Source organism: Pelmatolapia mariae, linkage group LG5 (genome assembly GCF_036321145.2).
Source record: "Pelmatolapia mariae isolate MD_Pm_ZW linkage group LG5, Pm_UMD_F_2, whole genome shotgun sequence".
Lineage (NCBI taxonomy): Eukaryota > Metazoa > Chordata > Actinopteri > Cichliformes > Cichlidae > Pelmatolapia > Pelmatolapia mariae.
The window spans coordinates 17,321,083-17,343,425 of NC_086231.1; the positions used below are offsets into that span (position 1 = coordinate 17,321,083).

Consider the following 22,343-nt stretch of genomic DNA (forward strand, 5'->3'; position numbering starts at 1 on the left):
AATCTTTCTGTATGGCAAAATCGTCTAAAGAAGTATACTTTCTTTTCCAAAGAAGTTATCCCCAAAGCAATTATGCTCAGCCATGCTTATGCTGCATTTGAGGAATGAATATACCAGCGGCCACTTGTATTTCAACACATTACACCTGCAAACTGTGATCTAATGAATGCTGATTTGTGAGATGAGGACAGAGACCATGAGGTTTGCTTCCCATTTGGTTCCTCAGAGTTAGTCTGCAGCGGGACCTCATTTTGGAGCTTTTATGTTAGCTCTGTGCTTAATGGCCTGTGTGCCTTCTCCGAGGCCTATTAAACACATGCAGTAAATCAACAGAGGAGGAACAGACCAGTTAATCACAGCCTTTCTTTCGGGCTGAGGGAAGACAATGACTCTAACTGAATGCCACCAAGCTGACAAAGAGTGTCAGCACAACATACACTGTCAGACAGACAGACATCCTCAACATCCACCTGCTTCTAACAAGATTCAATGCCACTGTTTCATGCAATCTCTGCCTCTTTCAGCAAACCACTCTTACATAACCAAGAGACTATAGTGGTTTTTGAAAGAAGAGACAAATATAAGTTCATATCACCTCATCAGAAAGTCCCAATAAATGAGCTTTTTGTAAAATGGCATGGTTTTAATTGTTGGAGTTGAAATATTCTGAGCTTTTTAAGCTCACACTGACTGCAGGCCTAATCCAACAACCCACAGGACGTAATTAATAGGGAGATGAGAATGCAAAGCCATGATTGCTGCTATTGTCGAGCACCAAGCTCTAAAATAGGCAAAACCGCAACAAGCAGAAATGAAAAACTGTTTTTTAAATGTTTATTAATTACAGTTAGAACATGCTGTTTTCTTGTCTACTTTGTCTAATGAAAAAAATTAAATAAAATTTCAATTTTTTCCAAATTGCATAACACATAATCTATTATCATTCTTAGTTACGGGGTCTAAATATACAAACTGTCTTCCCACAACAACAACATCCTTCTAGCCTCACTCTGAGAGTTTCTGAGCACACATTACATTTTCTGGCAAAAGCTTTTTAGCAAAGTAGATCAGCCTTCTCCATCAAATACGTACAGTAGCATTCATCAACAATAGCCTAATTAAAAAGCTTTCAAGCTTGTTTTTCAGATCCACTAATCACCAAGACAGTCCAGTATTTGTTTATGGCCTGCGCGAGAACAAACGGTCTTACAGCAAATAAATCTCCGATAATCTAATTTCAGGTTGCCTACTTAAACGCTATAAGACTCTTGCAAAACCGCAGGTAAACTCTGCACTTCAGTATATGACATGCAATACGTGGAATTGTAAAAAGTAAGTTGAAAAAAGTAAAGACTTGATGCGAGCAGAGCAGCTTGTTTGAATCATGACAAAATAGAAAAAGCAGAGTATTCAAAACAGAGGGAACAGAAGAAAAAGAAAGGTCAACCAAATTAACCAACGCTTTTTGTTTGCCTACTCCGAATTAAAGCTCGTATATGTTGAAACACATAAAAACAAAATAGAAGTCCTTTCTTTTAAAGCAGCAATATTTTTATTGCCTAAAAAGTAATTTCACAGCTCTTTGTAACACTTAAATGAGCATCTGTGCAAGTCCTCTGCTTTTGTGTGTATTTAGCTCGGTCCTTGTGGGATGACTTCATAGTTCAGAAGCAGAGAGCGATGACCTAACACTTTTATGCCTGATTGCATGTTCCTGTTTCTGTGAGTAAGAAATACATCTCAGCACTCCCCTGCAGGAATTATACGTGGACCATGCAATAAGACACATCTCTCTGTAGAGCCGACATTAAAGTATTAACAAATAATAATGATGATGTCTTGGGAATATGTTTCAAACTGTATTTAAAATCCATGTGTAGTTTTCTTTTTTGTATTGTAACAAGTTATTCTACTTTTTAGTAGTTATTAAAGTTAGTCTGATCATTTCCTATCACTGTAAGCCTTAATTACATGAAATCAGTGAAATCAGTGGACTGATGACCAAATTCAGGATCAACACTGAAATAAATTGATTGCAGTCTTGCAGAAACATTATAGGAGAGGAAACATTCTCCTGCTAAATAAAATCTATGAATAAATTATTAACTCAGTTTCAAATCTCCACTCCCTGCTGCGTTTCACTCCATCAGTCATGCTAAATGACTGCAGCTTTTGCACTTGTAAACATCTCTGCGCAATTCCTTTTTCTAAATGTAAATGATGCTGCATGTGAGTAATAAACACACGAGTGCATCTTCAGCAACACATGCTCTTTATTTTTATATTTTTTAGTTTTGATCAAGATCCCTTAAATTTGTTGTCAATTTCTTGGGTAGCAACAACACCTGACTGGGAGTCTATGAACATCAGCCAAACACATTACTTTCTCTTTATTATCAGCTAATTAGTGTGGTTAATCAGGCTGATAATGAGCCCAGGCGCCATGCCATTTAGATTTGACACCAGGCCAGGGTTCAGATCCCCATCAGGCTCTCCATAGGCATCTAAGAGCTCCCTGAAGACAAGTTTTCCTGGACACTAGGGGAGAGAGGTGTGACAGGAGAATCAGCAGTGAGTGGTGCTTGTGCTGATGATGACTGGAGTAGTATAGATCCATATGTTTGTGGCTGCTGGGATGAGAACAAAACAGCTAAAATAGGTTTAAACACACGGTGCGTGCCGGATTATTTGTTAGCAGAGGGCTTTGAGGACGTGTTTGTCTTATCTCTCTGAGAGCTTTCCAGATTTTTCTGGTCTTTCCGCTCAGCAGCTGGGCACACTCCACAGTGAGGAAAAGAAATTGATGCTCACTGTAACACAACCAATATCCTTTTGACCCCTCAGCTACACACCTCAGCTCTTCATAACACACACACTTGTTCCTGATGTGTGTTTTTTTTTCTTATCACAGTCATGCAATCAAAAACAATCTAGTACTATCACCTCCCATCTGCCTCCTCTTTCTCCCTCCCTCTATCCTCTCCTTCTTTTATTCTCCCTCCCTCTCGGCTGCCTCACTCATTCCCTGAGCAGCACACTGAACTGGATAACGTCTCCTTCAACCCGCAGCACAGACTCATTTCTCTACACACCAGCTCTGAGTGGATGCTCAGCAGGGGTGTTTGAGATATTAGCACGCTGTGGGGGAACGGCTCAGGGACTTCTGCCATCCACATACAAAGGTAAGCCTCCGGGTCCTCTAGATTGCATTCCTGTTTGCTGTCACGTGCCAAAGTGAAAGTGGTTAAAGTTACCCTGTGAAGCTGCAGCCTTCAGGTATCAGGTCAGCAGCGGAGTGGTCCCAGGACAGATTTAAAGCTGTTCAGACATTGCTGTGTGGAAAACGTAGATGGCACTGTCACACAGTTTAGGGCAAAATAAGGGAATGAGACTGAACGCCAGTGAAAGTGTGCAGATCTCTGGCTGACCTGATAATCCTTGTTTTGTTTGTAAGACAAAGTTCGGCGAAGTACAGTACCAGTCACTGAACAAAGCCGCATATAATCTTAACATGCTTAAAACAAAGACTCCATAGGACATTTAGTACTGATTGATCTCACTTACAGAGAAAGGCTCTTATTTTGGAGACCCTGAATCTCCGACTGTTAGATTGTGTTTGATATTTTTGGGTTTTATTTTTTTCTAGCATTTAATGTCAAAGCTGCTGTGAATACCTTCGGAAATGATTTAAAATCAATCTGAAAGTGTTTAGCAGAATTCTAACTTTCGATCTGCAATGTCACTCAACAAATGAGTTGGTTTTTGCTTGAATGCTCATCTCACTGTTGACAGAATGTACCACTAACTTAAACACATTAATCTCTGTTGGTTCTCCCATATCTTTTTATATACATGTGTAGAAATTAACACAATAGCCTGTAGAAGTTGTTTGCACTTGTAATTTGTCATTTTAAATATATTTTAAATAAGCTATACCATTTATTATCTTCGCTCTTGTCTATTCTCCTACCCTCTTTGGCCAAATATCTTCAAATATGATATCGTAATTTCAGCATGGCTTTTAACTGATCAAACAAAGGAGGCTAGAAATAGAAATGCCATCTCAGCTGTGACAGACAGTGTTACCCTGCCTTGCTAAAAGCTTACTGACAGACTGTGATGGACTCAGGAATATTGAAGATGTGACAAGCCTGCTGCAGTTAGGGAGTTTCAGAGCTGTGAGTCCTTTAAATGGTGCTTATAAAGGCTTAGCGTTATGCTACATTGAGCACAGTAATCTCACAGTGTTATGAGCAGCAATATGATTACCTGCCAGGTAGCCATGTGAGCCTTTGAACTCAGCTAAACAAATTTGAACCAACAACGAGAGAAGGAAACTCCGTAACAATCTTGATCAGTGATCCTGATGATAGAGTTGGAAATATTTACTCTCTTGGCTGATTAAAATTTTTGTCTTTGCTCACTTATGTCTTTTTGAGCCCTACTTCAGTAAAGGTTATCAAGGTTATCAACTCAGCAGCCACCTAAATTTCAGCACCCATATTACTTCTGTGCTTTTTTGCCTTTCTTTTAAAAAGCAAGTAAAACCCCGTGGATCTCAGCTACAGCTGACACAAGTTGTCCTCCACTGCTAAAAGCTCGTGATTGAGTCAGTGACAATGCTGATTCATCTCACTTTGAAAGCATGTGTTTAACATGTCTTTTTTCAATCTGCTGAACATCTGAACACCTCAAGCATGGTGCCCATGCCGTCTCTTAAAAGTGTTGCCAGCTTTATAGTTGGTAAAATGCAGATAAATCAATACGCTGGACTGACAATGATGAGTGTTTTCGGTCCTCTTTTATCCCGAGTTGTGTCTCTCAGGCTACAAAGAGCCTGTCCTAACCATCTGCTTGGTCATGTTGAGGAATAAAGATGGAAGCTGGGGGTAGGCAATATGTTTTTGGCTTCACTGGACATAAAAATAAATGACAACTTTTTCCCACATGATAAAGAAAGCGGTCTGAGAAGGAATTGGACTCCTGAACCAGCTCTGGGGTCTGGTTATAGGATTTAGAAAATCTAATTTATGATAGGAAACGCTTGCCAATTACAGGTGTCTTCAGAAGGCTACATCTTGGCAGAGCACGGTTCAGATGCTGTGTGAATCAACACTGATTTAATTTTAGTGCATGTGAAGCACATGCGTTTGCACACACTCATCTGCTTGTTGTTCATTTCCATCTATAAGATAAAATTTAAAATCTCAAATGCACTAATTCAAACAAATCAGCACTGAGAAATATCTCAGTTTAGGTAATGGCGTGAAGTACAAATTAAAAGTGACATCCTTGTGTTCAACTTTTAACCAGCTTTTCCAAAAATGACCAGTCAAAAATAATACATGATGGTTTTAAAGGTTTCTTGTCTTATTAGAAAAGGGAGTTCTGTAAAGAATAATGAATGTTGCTTCTTTATTGTCCATTTCTTTATGCCAACTCAGTTTTGCATTAGTTGGAAATGAACCTTGGATTTAATATTCAGTGAGACTGTCTGAGAACATTTGAAATATGTAAATAAGTCCCTGTAGTGAGTCACAACAGACTGAACATTATTCCCGGACAGTTTTCTATAATATGAGGTCGGTCTTTAATGCTTTATGTCAGGATTGAGCCTCAGAGGGTGTTTCTATGCGGTCTGATGCTGATACAGTCTGCGGCTGGTAGTGAAGCTTTAACAAGCCCCTGCCTGCTCTTCATCACTATAGAGCCAGATATGTGCCCATGAGTATTCATCAGGAAGGGCTAATGGGCCACAGCAGTGTGAACCTCTGATTTACAGCCCGTCCCTGTCAGGCCTAATGATAGGGCAATGGGAATGGTTATGGAAGAAACAGGTGCTGCAGAGTGAATAGATGCAAAGCAATGCTGCTGAAAGCCACGGGTGATTGTTGTTTTGTCCCTTGCACAAATGCTCATTTGCAATATTGTGCTCACAAATGCATAATTATTGTGCATAGAAATTAGCTCTCTTGAAGTAAAGCATGGCTCAGTGTGCATGTGTATGTGTGTGGGGCTGTAAGGTGGGGCCAAATACTTGTATTAAAAAAAAAAACCAATGAACAGAGTAGGCAAGTTTAATGTTCAACTGTTTGTTAAATTGTTTTCAGCTTGAGCATCGCATTCGATGCATGGTGACTCTTTTCTTGCCAGATTAATAACATATGGACCTTAGCGATAAAGGTGCGCCAGTGAAATGACCTTCTACAGAGTACAAAATATACTGAATATAGTAAGTATTAAAACATGTAGACCAACCTCTGTAGAATCATCAGTATTATAGAAAAATATTTAACAACCAAACATTCCCGTACCCCGCTGACATATTAAAGCTACAGAAATCCATTGTGTAATCCAAATTACAGACAACAACAACACATCCACACGCCTGCTGCAAAAAAGTCTTTGACCTTCACACTTGGCCTTAAAATGTGTCGGGGGTGATGGGCCCCACAAGTGGACAGCTGAGACACATAATCATTTACACCTGTGTATCTAAGGTGTCCAGGTAAACATTTCGCTCTACTGGAAGGCCAAGATGCCTCGAGCACAGTTATCCTATCTGTCTGTTCATTTTTTATAGCAACGATGTGTGACCTATGCCTGTGGTTCCTCTCCATTTTGGCACATGGTTGCTTAAATTGAAGCACCTACTGTTTTGGACTGTGCCGCCAACTTTTTTCTGAAGGACTTAAGAGATAAAGATATCCACCAGTTTCACTGAAAAATGTTTCCATTTTTGGCGCACAAAAGTACCCAAAAATGGAAACATAATTTCAACATTTTTTTCATAGTTACTGTCCCTTAAATCAGACCAGAACTTTTCCCCCCATCCGTCTGCATGATGAAAACTCATTACCCACATGGTGACCTTTTCAGTTTAAATATTAACAGCAGAGTAATTTCTCCATATTTATATTTCTCCATATTTATAATTCAGCATTCCTCCTCCTCTAATAAAATAAAAAGATTGAAGGCACTTTAACCTCTCCAGCTACTTGGATTTTATTAACTTTATAATATTTTGTTAAGCTGTGTAAAGAAAATCTCAAAACCTTATTTGTGGATTGAACAGGTTCAGAAGTCTTAATGAAAGACTACAGATTGAAACCTGAGCTAAAACATTTTATGTCACTTTATAAAAGAAAAATAAATTGCATCGTGCATCAAGACCAACAGTTTCACTGTCAGTGAAACTCCTGTCAGTGAAGTTGTTGTAGGTGTTCGGCAGTTGAAGCTCACTCACTGCAGGTCAGCTGGCACAGTTTACCGATGGATCACTGCACAGCCCACACACACATACACACGCAAAAACACACGACGGTAGCTCTCTGCCTGGACCATCCCACACTCCAACGGTGTCTTTCCTACAGAGCCGGCAGTTAGGAGGAATATGGGAAAATCCGAAAGCCAAATGGATATCATGGAGAAATCAAGTAAACCCGGAAAGCGTCGCTGGACTGTTGCGGAAATTGGTCTGTCTGTGCTGCTCCTGTTAGTCAGCTGTGCCTTGGCCGGGCTTGTAGTCCTCTACACGTCAGCTATGAAAGGTAAATGCTCTGCTACGATCACCGTGGAAAAATCCAGATATTACAGCAGTAATGGCATGTGTCTCCCTACTCTGTTTGTTTGTAACATTAAGGCAAAACTGACACATGAAATAATCCTGGAAGTATCTTTCAAAATGGTCATCTTTATGCAATAATGATGTGTGTATGTTTTTAGATATCCTTGGTAGAAAGTTTAATGTTTAATGTCTCTCACAAAAATTTAAACTTTAAGTGTCTGATGGCCTTGTGTGTCATATTTTCTTTTGTTTAAAAATATCATTCAACTCACTCAACCCAGTTATTAAAGTCATGATAAATGATTGCAGAGTTTGTCTGATGTTTTGATCTTTTTTCTTGCATCCGACTCAGAAAAATCTAACAGGCCGAGTGTGTCCAGGAGCTCAACAGGTGAGGGTAAGTGTAATCTTCTAAGCTCAACACAGAATACACTGCGGGATGAGCGGGATGGCATGTGTCATATTTGAGCCTGCACCTCTGAAAGACACTGTAATACTGGAAGTCCCTTTACTGCCTGATCAGCAGAGCCACACAAAAGTGAAAGAACACAGTCACTGCTGACACAGACATTTCCTCTCTCGCACAGACTACAGATCTAGGCTACTTAAAATTGGGTCTGAACTTCACACAACAACATCCTCCCTCTCAGCTGGGGCACAGTTAGTCAAAGAGTTCTCTCGTAATTATTCGCACTGATTTTTCCAGGCCAGCTGTTACGCTCCAACCCCAGCAATGTGTGTACAACTGCAGACTGTGTTACTGCAGGTGAGAAATCTGCTTTTTCTTTTTTCTCCTGCTGTTACAATTTTTAAACTATCATCCTCCCTCAGTTGCCTCGTGAGATTTTCACCGCACTGTTCTTATGTCTCTCTTTCCTCGTCGACATCTTAAAGCTGCCCGGCTCTTGCAAAACATGGATGAGTCCGTGAAGCCTTGTGATAACTTTTACCAGTATGCCTGTGGGGGTTGGCTGGAGCGACATGTTATTCCGGAGACCAGTTCCCGTCACAGCGTCTTTGACATTCTGCGAGACAAGCTGGAGATTGTCCTCAAAGGTCAGCTGGGTGAAATCTTCAGTGTGGGTCAGTGTGGGCTGCAGTATTTCGGTGAGACATTTTCAGACAGAAAATGTTTGTGTGTGTTTGGTTGTTGCAGGTGTTCTCGAGACAGTCAGTGAAGAGGACAGAGATGCCATCAAGAAGGCCAAAATCCTTTACAGCTCCTGCATGAATGAAAGTAAGGCTGTCTACAAAGGGGCAAGAGAGCACAAGATATACTGACAAAAAACTGTTTGCTGTTTATTATATCAGTCAGCCTTCCACAGCCGGGGTATCAGCAGGGTTCCCCAGCTTGAACTGAAGACTTTTTAAGACTTTAATATTTAATACTTACCAGCTGTGCATACCAGTAATTTCTGCTATGCAACCTGGGTCTGGCTAAATTGCATAAAATCGTTTGCTAGAGTAACCTGTTAGAGTCACTGGGCAATTTATTTAAGAAAACTTGCCTTTTGAGTCAGTGAATAAATAGCTTTGTATCTCAGAGCAGTGTAGGTGCCTGCCACTGGTCTGAACTCAACATGGCGTGATTTCTTTTAGTAGTGAGACCATAATGTTCCTGTTATGTTCTACAACCTGAGATTGTTCTTTTTTCCCTGCAGGCCTCATAGAGCAGCGTGACTCGCAGCCCCTCATGAAGCTCATTGAGAGTATCGGTGACTGGCCTGTGGCGTCAGAGGACTGGAACACCACCACAGGTACAAATCACACTCTGATTAATGCCTCCTGCCTGTTCTATACAAACAAGCACGTGTGCACATGTAACACCGGCACGCAAACAAGTGCTGTTCTTTCTCAAAAACATCACGCAGAGCCTGTGCAGCTATATTTGCTCTCAGTGAATAGCTGCGTATAAGCTTTGTTGGTGGGATCAAGAGGCCGGTCGAGGCTTTTCAGTCGAGCAGTCAGGTGTGGGGTTTGGGAGGGTGATGCGTGGGCAGAAGAGCAAGTCCTCAATCAGGACTGTGAAGGATGCTTTAAATAGTCCGCTCTTCCCCGTGCTCCTGGCTCTTGCCACTTTAATTAAATGTAATCATGGATGGTGGCTCAAACAGAATTAGCCACGCATAGCTGCATCCGCGCACAACGATTTACACAGCGAGCCCAGAAAATGTGCAGCAGAGGCATAGAGATTTCTGCAGCCAGGTATGCTGAATAGCTCCTTACAGCTAGATAAATGTTCTTAAACTGAGTACAAATTTCTCTTTTTTATTTTGCAGAGGAAGCGTGGAGCTTTGAGGACACACTGGCAACACTTACTGCTCATTTCCACAAGAAGGTTGTGCTGGACATGTATGTGTGGACGGACGACCGGGACTCTCAGCGCCATATTATCTATGTGAGAAAACACTTTGTCCGGGCACAATTAGTACATGACAGCTGTTATACAACTACTACAGATAAGCCTGACATTTGCTGCTGTCAACAAGGTCCGTAAACTAATGAAACGAACAATCTGTCCAACTTCCTTCATTGACTCAATCCTAATCACACGTACTCAGACATTTGTCTGGTTTCTTTTCTTAAGAAGGATAAATAACATTCTGAATTGACTGGCCACTTTTTGGCAAACGGTACTCCAACAGGGGTAGGTTTTCAGCAGGATTTAGTGCTCTGCACTGAAGGACAGTGTATCACTCACTCACCGTAATGAAGACACATGTCTCCCAGTCCAACAGTGTGTCCCATTAATGTGTTTCAGTGTTTACAGAGACATTAGAGAGCATTGTTCAGAAGCATGGCAGCACTGTTCTGTCAGTCAGTCCATCCTTTCACTTAAAATTAAAACATCTCAACAGCTCATTGCTCATGGATTGCTATGAAATTAATGGTACCCAATAAATTAGACAGACCTCTCTCTTCTTTGTTCAGCTGGTCTTTCTAGGCGTCACCACAGCAGATCACCCTATCTCTAACATCTTCCTCTGTTACATCGATCCTCGGCATCTCCTTCTACTACATCCACAAATCTTCTTTGTGGTCATTCTCTTATCCTTCTGCCTGGCAGCTTCATATTTGACATCTTTTGTCCAACATACTTTTGTTTCCAAACCACTCAGCCTGAGCCATCACTTTGATGTACTCATTTCTAATTCTGTCCGCTCTGGTCACTCCCAGTGAGAGACTTAACATCTTGAACTCTGAAACGTCTTCAGATCTGACAATCAGACAGATAATTGAGTTTAGCATGCGGATTTTTGATTATCATTCTGTTAAAAACACATCTCTGCAAGTATTTTCTGGATTATTGGTATGAAAAAGTGTTTAATTGCTGTCCTTATTCTTATATTTTGTTTAGATTGACCAGCCCGGGCTTGGGATGCCATCTAGAGACTATTACTTCAATGATGGAAACTACAAAAAGGTGATACACAACATTTCACTCAAATCCTGATTAAAAAAAACATACTGTTATCTTCATGAAATCATGTGGATGTCTTCTCTTGTATTTGATTTTGAAAAATGAATGCATGAGATATCTGCCTGCACCACAGTTCAGTGGAAGTGAAAAGGATTAACATTAAAATCTAGTATCTGACTACAGATCTATTGGAACCTGCAGTCCAATGAAAACTCCTCATAGTGAGATCTTATCTTGAATAACAGCCAGTTTGGTTTGGGAAAAAAATGTTGAGCTGTTGAGTTTCACTTTTGCAGTTTTTTTACTCATATAATACTTAAAATATTTGTTCTAAGCTTTTGTTAAAATAAAATGAATATATTCAAAATTTTATTTAATCTATGGCACAGGTTCGAGAGGCCTACCTACACTTCATGGTTTCCATTGCGAAGATAACCCGAGAGGACAGGAATTTGACTCAAGATGACGACCGAGTGTGGGAGGAAATGATGCAAGTGCTGGAGCTGGAGACAGACATCGCCAATGTGAGTGCCAGCTGCAACAGGAAATGGAACTGTGAAACGAGGTTCAGGAAAATTAACAATGACAAGATGAAAAATGAGCACCTCCTCTCTGCTTCCAGTAAATGAGAGAACCAGACAAATACATATTGGAACCAGGAGATCAGCCAAGCTCTTAACCATCCTTTTTTCAAATTCATGCCTCCTAGGAGCATAACAAATGAGACTCTGCTGATGAAAGGATAGCAAAATGTGACTATATAACAGAAAAAAACAAATCAGTTTAGATTTTTTGTTTTTCCTTCCTGTTTCTTGACAGGCTACATCACCAGCAGAGGAACGCCAAGATGTCACCGTTCTTTACAACAAGATGGCACTTGGTGAACTGCAGAGCACATACACCTTTAATGTAAGAATTATTTCACTTCATTATCGTTATTATGGTGCAGGCAGGTCACTCTGATTGGTTACAAAAAGTCAGATTGCATAGAAGTCTCTATAAGAAAATGATCGTACTGCTCGCATGATGTATAAACTCACTAAAACCTTTCCTGATGACTCTTTGGTCTCATTCACAATTTTAATGCCTTACTTTATAAAGCCTGACTTTATTTTTGTATATTTTGGCGCTCATTGTAGTTAAAAATGGGATAAAGCAGGGTGTGCTTTAGGGTGAGATTCCACTCAGATTCCCTTCCTCTCTTCTTCTCTCCAATTTACCAAGACGTTGACACCCAATATGCTCGGTTTAAGGCTTCAGAATAGGACTTCACTAAAAATGGATGACCTCATAATAACTACTAGGACTCAGTTAGCATGTAAAATGTTTAAATCCATGATAGTAAGATCAGCAAAAAGACTTTGGAAGGGTTGCCAAGAGAAAACCTTTTCTCTCTAAAAAGAGCATGACAGCACAGCTTAGGTTTGCAAAGCAGCATCTGAATGAACCACAAGACTTCTCGGACAATGTCCAGAATGGACAAAGCCCAATTTCAAGAATGCAACAATGGACAGATGGGATCAAACCACCACATTTGGTAAAAACCAAACACCTCATATGAACTGTCAGCACAGGGGAGGGATGATGATTTGGGCTTGTTCTGCAGCCACAGGTCCTGGACACCTTGCGGTCACTGAGCTGACTGAACACCAAAGTATTGTAGTGTCAAGTTACTGAAAGCTAAAGCTTTGTGCCATGAAACAGAACAGTGATCCCAAACACAGCAGCAAATCCCCAGCAAAATAACTGAACATGGAAAAAAAATCACAGTGTTGCAGTGACTCAAAGTACAGACCTCAACCCGAATGAAATGATGTGTTTGTACATGAACAACTACCTCCAAACCTCAATAAACTGAAGCAAAGTTGTAAAGAAGAGTGGGTCAAAATTTCCCCGCAGTTATGTGAGAGACAGATAAAACCATCCAGAAAATATTACTTCAGGTTATTGCTGCTAAAAACGATTGTACACGCTACTGAATCATGGGGTGTGGTTAGCTGTTTATAGGACTGCAAAAAACCCTGTGAAAACTTTCTTTTTCACATGACTCCATGTACTGTTTATGAGAAAACATCAGTTTCTGAAATGTAAATGCAGTTTATATGCCTTGTTTTAAATTTTGCAAAATCACCTTATTCTTTTTATTATTAAGAGTTAGGAAGAAGATCGATGACCCTTTTCCTGTACAGGAAATATGAAGATATAACCGGCAACTAGTTAGGTCAGCTTTGCATAAAAAGTTCCCAAAATGCAAAATATTTCTCCAAAAATCTGCAACAAGAAGCCCATATGACAGTTAACAAGCACGAGACTGCTGGTTAATAAGGCAGCATCGCTTCTGAATTATTCAAGTTAATGCTTTTGGCTCTTACATGTGATACTTATGTAGCTGCAAAGAAAATATTTACAGAAAAAGAGACCTTTGGAAAAATCTCTTGGTTCCTGTGCACAACAAGCGGCCAGTGTTCGAAATCTGCCGTGTTATTTTTGTGAGTAATGACACCTTGTACAATGTTTACACCTTGCACATTGTAATTGATGGTACCACTTTAACTTGTTGTGCATGGTGGCTATTTTGGACACAGCGACCGACACGGGGGCCATATTTGATAGCTGAAATTAGAAATGTTACAAAAAAATGGCTGAAAAAAATAATGTTATTCAGTTAAAAAAGAACATTTCATAAGCATCCCCCAAATACTCACATAAGAAAAGAGCACACTGACTTATTGGAAAGTCAGTGGTTTGATTCATGGCTCCTCTAATCTGCCTGACTCTTTAGCCGAGATACTGAATCCCAGGAAAGTTCCTGTTCTTTCCTTCACATTGTGTGTGTGTGTGTGTGTGTGATAGGAAAGAAAAGCTTTGTGTGTATACTTACATGTGGCTCTTTCATTAAAAAGTGCCATATAAATGCAGTTAATTCACAGTGTTTGTATGGCTTTGGTCAAAAAGCAAAAATCAATAAGTAATTATCATGTTTCTTTAAGAAATACTGTTTATCAGCCATTGTTCAACCTTATTTTAAACAAAGGAGGTGTTGAAAACCATCTTAGTTGAATCCAATGAGATGTAAAACTTTAAAGATTTAAAGTTTGTACCTATGAGTGTCCCCTCACCCTCTAAATTAACTGAGAGCTGGAAGGCCTACAACATGTAACCATATTAAATTATAACTATACACAAATAAAACTAAATATGTTAAAAATATAATATATTTGTCTTGCAGGGTTTCAACTGGACACGATTTATTCAAGGTGTGCTGTCGAGTGTGTCCATTGATATCCAGTTGGACGAGGAGGTGGTCGTGTATAGCTCTCCCTATCTTGAGAAGATGAACGATGTTCTCTCCAGACACAGTATCAGGTCAATCCTGGACCATCATCCAAGAAGGAGTCTGTAAAGATTATATTATAACTGAAAATATACACTGCAACACAGCTTAACAAAAACTATTAATCTTTGCAGAACTATGCAGAACTACCTCACCTGGCAACTCATCATTGACAGAGTTAACAGCTTGAGCCGCCGCTTTAAAGATGCCAGAGCGCGATACAGAAAGGTTTGACATAACAGAACAACATATGCTAATGCGAGCTTATTTGAAGACAAAATAACTGTATTTGTGTGCGTGGTTAGACTCTCTATGGGACCACTGTCGAGGATGCTTGGTGGCGAGAATGTGTCCGTTATGTCCAAAGCAGCATGGAGAACGCAGTGGGAGCTCTGTACGTGCGTGAGACTTTTGCAGGAGAAAGTAAACGAATGGTGAGTGCTTTTGGCCCCGAAACCGCTTCGAACATAGCAGAAAGAAGTTTGAAAATGAGTTTAAATTCAAGTGAAACACAAATTCTGCTTTGTTGTTACGTATTTGTAGCATATGTGCAACATATGGCTACCTTCCAAATGCCAAATTGTATTAAAAAAAGTACATATCATTTATTAGCACTGATGCTTTGGAAGAATTTGACAGTATGGAGATAACTTGCCTTCTTTATTTAGAATTTATCGCAGGTTTTAATACATTCTGAGTCAGCTGAGTTAATTAAATGCAGCTTTACTTAAAACAGAAAAATAAAAAGGGGGTGCAGGTTACAATGATTAATGCAGGAAAAGATAAAGACATGGATAATTTGCTCTACGGTCTAGGCCTGAACTTTTTTAGCAGTATTTTTGAGCTGCAGTGCCACAAAATTAGGAAGCCAATAGGATGGAATTTTCCATTATGCCATGCTCAACATTTTTATCACACTAGTCAGACCTATTTGTAAACTCAAAACATATTTTTTGGCATATTTTTTTCTGAGTTTCTCCTTTAGGACAGGACTCAGATTCTCAGTCTTTGTCATTTGTTCACAGGTGAGTGACCTCATCAGCAAGATCCAAGCAGCGTACGTAGAAACACTGGAGGAGTTAAGCTGGATGGACACTCCCTCAAAGGAGAAGGCAAGAGAAAAGGTATAATATAAATAAAAGTTTTTGTTGCTTTCCTCAGAGGGTAATTGGCATTATCATACTGACTGCTCTGCATCACTTCAAGGCCATGGCAATCAAGGAACATATCGGCTATCCAGATCATATCCTGCAGGAGAGCAACCAAAAGCTTGACCAAGAGTATGCCCATGTAAGTAAAAGCCTAGTTTCTAGTTTGCATTCTAAACAACTGAAAGATTATCTCATCACTGATGTGTCACATTTCTCTTTTTAGCTAAATTTCAGTGAAGAACACTACTTTGAGAACATCCTGGAGAACCTCAAGTCAGAAGCCCACAAGAGTCTGAAGAAGCTCAGAGAGCCCGTGGATCCTGACTTGTAAGTGACTGATACAATTTGTCCTGTTTCAGAAGTAGTAAACACAGATGTAGTTCTGTCTATCTAAAAATGTACTGGGTGCACTGAATGTACTGCTGCTGCTCTCAGAGTTCTCCATGTCCTCATAAAATAACTCAAAGGATACTGAAAGTGAAGGTTAAAATTCATTTTTCATGGTGCAAAATGAGCTCTGCGCATGAGCTGTACAGCTGCTGTATTAAGTATAAATGTGCCTTAATAAAGCCTGTCACTCCTCAGGTGGATCATTGGTGCTGCTGTGGTTAATGCATTCTACTCACCCAACAGAAATCAGATTGGTAAGAGCTTTACAAGAATCACACAAGGCCAACGGCAGCCTCTCTAACACATTAAAGATGTTTTTTATAGTAACTCTCGCTCCTAATCACATGCCTGTTCAGCACTGCTAGTACTTGTGATTTCACTCCCTCTTGGCCTGTATCCATCCAGTGTTCCCTGCAGGAATCCTGCAGCCGCCGTTCTTTAGCAAGCATCAGCACCAAGCTCTTAACTTCGGCGGAATAGGGATGGTTATCGGACATGAGATCACGCATGGATTTGATGACAACGGTGAGACGCTGGTGACTGATAAGTCATATTTTTAGGAACCTGAAATGATGAAGGCAGTTTGTTTTTAAGTAACCTTTTATTTCAAATTTGTTATTGCTAGCTAATGACAATGATGAGTTAGAGCAAACAGTACTTGATGCAGTGTCTCCGTGCAGGGCGTAATTTTGACAAAGATGGTAATATGCTGAACTGGTGGAGTAATTACTCTGCTGAGCACTTCAAAGAGCAGTCGCAGTGCATGGTGCAACAATATGGCAACTTCAACTGGAAGCTAGCAGGCGGACAAAATGTAAGCAGTTGCAGCACGCACGAAATAGCATGTTTTGTCTTGGCTGTAATACCGTTTATTAAGCGAGCACCACAATGAGTGTTTTCACACTGCTGTGTGTGAATGGTTTTGTCCGTGTGATTGCAGATCAGTGGAATCAGCACTTTGGGGGAGAATATTGCAGACAATGGAGGGGTTCGTCAAGCATACAAGGTTGGATGTTAGACGCACAAAACCCACATGTTACTATTTCAGCAGCAGTGACAAACTCCAGAAGGCTTATAATAAACTTTCTGTGTGTGGATGTGTGTTTACAGGCTTATCTTAAGTGGGTGGAGATGGAGGGTGAAGAGCCTCGTCTACCTGGTCTAGACATGGATCACAAGCAGCTTTTCTTTCTTAACTTTGCCCAAGTAAGTAATGAGGGAACATGAGCTAAAACCCAACGCTCACAAGGAGCATTTCTTTCAGTGGATACTTTGCGCTGTGAAGTAAACAGAGCAGCAGAAGGAGAGGTTCAGGGGTTCAGAGGGTGAAGCAATCCCAAAGCAAATCACTGTTGAGCAACACACGCAGGGGATGAGAGCAGTTGCCAAAGTAAAGAGCATCTTGGTGCCACAGAACATAAAGCAAAGGCAGAAAGCTGTCACTGACAATAAAACAGTACAAATAATTTAAAAAAAAAATCTGCTCCTCACTGAGATAAGGAGATTAAAAAAATAATACTAATTTTTTACTAATACTAATACTTTAAATACACAAAGTATTCAGAAGTATATTTGGTTGGTTTAATACAAAGAAAAGCCTGTGCAATAATCAAAGTCTGCAAAAAATCGAGTAAAGCACTAATGCATTATTTTTTTCCAGGTATGGTGTGGTGCTTATCGGCCTGAGTATGCCAGCCAGTCCATTAAGACTGACTCACACAGTCCTTTAGAATACAGGTAAGAAGCTTTAGTGTGGAATAATTTCAGAGGTACACTAATAACATTTTATTTTTGTCAGAACCTCAGACGTACCCTTAAGTCCTTCCTCTCCACTCAAATGTGAGATCTGTGCAGTGTCATTTCTCTGCACTGAGAAAAAGTACTTTAGGATCAAATTTTTATAGAAAGCACTGAAGTAAATGTGTATATATGAAAAGAATACACACACACACACACACACACACACACATATATATATATAGTGCATGATAATGTAGCTCTGAAAAGCAGAAAGAGGAAAAATGAAACTGAATAAAACAGAATTAATATTATGTTTTGTTTTATATAATGACCCAATGAAGAAATCTTACTGACTAAATAAAGATTTGGATGCAAAATAATTGCTGCAGAATGTTAGTGCAGCTATGCTGAAAACCCCCCGACTTTGTACAAGCAGCAGTCCTTCATTTTTTTAAGCATGTTTGTTGGAAATTTTAGACATTTACAACACTGGAAATTCATTCAGCAGGGGTATTTTATATAAAATCAAACAAATCTAATGTATTAACACTTATATAAAGTGTTTTGAGTTTCATCTATTTTTAAAATTCACAATAACTTTAGTTTATTCACTTAAGGCATGTAAAAATTTACCTTACCTTAATAGTATGAATGTTCTCAGACGTACAGATGCTCTCAGTACATAGGGGTGGATCAAAGCTTTTTTTTATTGCACGTCATTCTTTCCAACAGTTATGAGCCCTCATGACTTCTTAAGTACAGCACATACCCACGTGAAGTTTTCAGACACATTTAAGCTGTTAAAAACCACAACCAAATCATACACCCACTCCAAGTGTCAGCATGATGTTTTTCCATAATCAGCTTTGAGCATGGGCTCACACTGATGACGTAGAAGTCTCAAAAATGTATTAAACATGATACACTCGGTGTTACATGGTTAAAGCTTGCGGGTAAGTGTGGAAGTGGCTCAAAAAATGAGGTACTGTGAGTATAATTATCACTTATTTACACTTCAGTTTGTAATTCATAGTTGTGCTTTTATGACTGGATCACCTTTCCCTTTCCTCCCGTCTGAGTGCAGCTGCACTCCTCAGCTGAACAGCTCTGCTTTGCCTTATTCAATTTAAAGATTCTCCATACTGAAAATATAAGCCTGATACACCCACTTGTCATGACAAAGGATATATCCGTGAAGTACTGGTGCAGTGTAGCTCAGTTTGTTGATCCAAATGAGTACTTGGAGACTGGACTAACACTCAGCGGTGCTCCTCTAACACCGTCAACATACTTTAGCTTTTATTATCCTTGATGTTCTGTTTTTCTTTTCTCCTTAGGGTCCTTGGATCGCTCCAGAATTTTGAAGCTTTCTCAGAAGCCTTTCAGTGCCAAAAAGGCAGTCCAATGAACCCTGAGCTGAAATGTCGGGTCTGGTAGAACTCCTGAGATTTGTTGGTTTTCTTAGCATGGGCAAGTCAAATCAAAAGAATAAGTTGTACTTTAAAACCCACAGAGATATCCTGCTCATGACTTATTCCAATATGTTTGGGGCCGAGTGATGACGCAGACACGTGCATATATGGTACCGTAGGTGTTTTTTAAACGGCTGGCGTCCTCAGTACTCCATAGGTTCTTAAATTTAAAGCACGCAGATTGTAAAAGAGAAACTTGCTTGAGTATCTTATCAAGTTTGAATTATTGTCAGTGGATGAGGAGGTCAGTTGTTCCCTTTTGTTTTGTTTTTATTTGTATTTTTTTAATGTCCCACATCAGGGCACATGAATGGAAAGGCTACATGGAAAAGATGAGACTTTTTGAAAGGCTTAATGAGGTTCACTTTAAATGCCCAGCGAGCATTTGTTGAACAAATTCTTCTTATATCTCTTAAGTGGATTTTTGTAATTTAATGTGTAGCCTTTCATCTGATGTACTGTTTTTAAGACATCGTGCCACTTCAGAAGGAATAATGGTGAGCGAATCTGACTCTGGCTGAAGAGCATGAAATAAATGAGAACTTACGGCTTTGCTGATGCAAAGCTACAAAAGAATTAGTCACACTCTGAGAGTTTGGTCATTCACTGTTACGTGAAAACAAATTGCTTAAAGACTTTAAGACTGTTAAATCTTTGCAGCTTTAACCTTAAATTAACACTCTGAGGGAGCTGCTGCGTTTAGCATTTTTACACTTACGGCATGGATAAATATTTAACATTTTCAAAGCTAGCTAAGCAGTTTTCTAAGTTTCTTTGCCATTTTGCAAATGATTGTTACTCAATACTCTACCACAGAAATGTACTATATACATGTACTGTATGTCATGACACATTGCTGTGGCCTGTTCCTTTTTAGATTGTGAGAAAAAAAAAACAGGACTTGTTTGAGGTAGAGTGATGTGACACTGATATTAGCTGCATTATTGGTTACTCCCACTTTTGACTGTAATCTGTTTTAGACCCCAGTTGTTATGTGTTTCTGAAGCCGAGAGGTTAAAGAGCTGAGCTCAAAATTCCTAACATGACGCGAACCTACATTCATTTTATAAAATAATGTTACTCGTGTGAGATCTGTAAGTTCACATTTAACCCAAAATAGTGCTTGGGTTTTTAGATTTGTGCGCTTTCTTTCCGACATGAGTGAAAACTCACACAGACATTTAGCCTCTGGGGCGTAGCCAATTACATGCTGTACTGAAATGAGGAGAAAACCCCCTCAGATACACTTGGACAGGCAGCAGATGAAGTGGTTTTCTTCTGATCTTGCATTGATCAGTGTCGTATGAGATGAAAGGATGGAGCGCGGTGACCGCTGTAGCTGATCCACAAGCTCGCACTGAAGAATGGGGCTTGTCATTAACAAGATGGCCAGGGCCAGGACTGTTATTTTCTACCTTTATTAACAAGTAATGACAGGAGAATCAAAGAGGATGGAGACACTGGCTGCAGTAAGCCGACATTTTTGTGCTGGAGAGAGCTTTCAAACACAAACAACACACACACACACACAGACGGTTTTGAATGTTTGCTGTCACTGGTCACATTTAGGGTGGCCTTGGTTAACTGAAGACGACTGTTAGGTCTCAACAGAGGCTGCTAAATTGAATGTGCATATTGAAGCTTTATACTTTCAGTCAGTCAGTCTCAGTCTTCGCATACTGGCAAAAACTGTTGTTTCACGCAGGGGGGGAGAGGAAATATTACTGAGAGATTTTTCCCCAGAATCTAAGTGATGACAGTGTGCTGCCATCTCAAAGACAAATGTTTGACATTTTGGGAAATGCATTTAAAAAAATATATACATGTAGGTATTCATTTTCACATTTGCCCATTTAATAACAAAGAGGAAATAGTTACATCTGACTAATGGTAACAAAATTCACCTTTCAGCACCTTTGTCGTTTATTAATCACAAGAATGTCTACTAGAAATTACAGCTACTGTATATATTTAAAATTTTCCCAGAGAACAACAATCACTTGGCTACGGTTAATAACCCTGTATCTAAAATCATTATGTATTATATTTTAATTAAGCCAGACCCAACTTTATCACAGCTGGGTAAAAAAAGCAAAGGACAAAATAGTTAAAGTCTCTTAACCCCATAAACCCTGAAACACGAAATAGTTACCAGTAAATTATTTTTTTTTTTTAAAAATCTTCTGACAGAATTTTCTAAACAACATGAAATTAGGATGCAGACCTCTAAGTCAAGTTTAGCAAAAGTTCATTAAAAAACCAAAACCTGCCAAAGAATCAAAAAGAGGCACAACTGGGGGGTAAAAAAAAAATGTCTGAAAATCAGCTAGCAATGTGGTTCAAAATCAACTATAATCGCAATAGTTGCAATCTACTATATATACGCGCTGAGAAAGATGCAAATAACTTTGTTGAGTGAACTGGTAACTGCAAGGGCGGGAAAGGCAGGGGTTATCCTAGGGCAGGTGGTAATAGCATGATCTGAAATGACAGGAGGGTTAGAGTTTGAATAAGCTGTGACAGAATCTTCTCCCAACAGAGGCCAGAAACTAACACAGCCAACCCATAGTGGACCACCAGGAGCAGTCATGTAGAAGATAAAGGGTGCGGGCGGAGAGGCAGGAGGGACAAATGGTCCTGCTGGAGAAGTTGAAAGCAGAGCTGGGACAAAGAGACAGGACAGTTGCTCAGAGCAGGATACCTACTCGCCACTGTGCAGCTATTTTAGCTTGAACCTGATGTCACCTGATGTGAGGATAATGTCTTTTTCATTCCTCAGTTCTCAGTGTTTTTGAACCAGAGAGATAAAATACTGATAGTTCAATTCAATTCAATTTTATTTATACAGCGCCAAATCACAACAACAGTTGCCTGAAGGCACTTTATATTGTAAGGTAGACCCTACAATAACCAGTGTTGGGCAAGTTACTTTGAAAAAGTAATTAATTATAGTTACTAGTTACTTCTTCAAAAAAGTAACTGAGTTAGTAACTGAGTTACAAGATTCTAAAAGTAATTAATTACTTGAAAAGTAACTATTGCGTTACTTTAAAAAATAATGTTTAACCCTCTGGGGTCCAGGGTATAATTGGTCATTTTTAACCACTTTTGATTTTCCCTCCACATTTTACCTTTAAAAACTATTTACTTTGCCTTGTTTGGTATCATCCTTTTCAGCACAACCTCACGTGTCTGAATTTACAGTCATGTTTTCATGTTGACATACTGTATTAACACAATTGATCTAAAATCAGACAAAAAACATAAA

At 39.6% G+C, this 22,343-nt stretch overlaps 1 protein-coding gene across 1 annotated transcript; it reads left to right on the forward strand.

Moving 5' to 3' along the window:
- Positions 1 to 3,062: 3,062 nt before the first annotated feature.
- On the forward strand, positions 3,063 to 21,920 carry mmel1 (membrane metallo-endopeptidase-like 1). Its single transcript, XM_063472990.1, has 24 exons — positions 3,063 to 3,182; positions 7,374 to 7,550; positions 7,920 to 7,964; positions 8,274 to 8,333; positions 8,462 to 8,623; positions 8,724 to 8,804; positions 9,229 to 9,324; positions 9,847 to 9,965; positions 10,926 to 10,991; positions 11,378 to 11,512; positions 11,808 to 11,897; positions 14,218 to 14,354; positions 14,457 to 14,550; positions 14,628 to 14,756; positions 15,348 to 15,446; positions 15,529 to 15,612; positions 15,697 to 15,800; positions 16,059 to 16,117; positions 16,269 to 16,388; positions 16,544 to 16,677; positions 16,804 to 16,869; positions 16,974 to 17,069; positions 17,524 to 17,600; positions 18,941 to 21,920. The coding sequence occupies exons 2-24, from the start codon at positions 7,394 to 7,396 to the stop codon at positions 19,038 to 19,040; spliced, it is 2,310 nt and encodes a 769-aa protein (XP_063329060.1). The 5' UTR covers positions 3,063 to 3,182; positions 7,374 to 7,393; the 3' UTR covers positions 19,041 to 21,920.
- Positions 21,921 to 22,343: the final 423 nt, after the last annotated feature.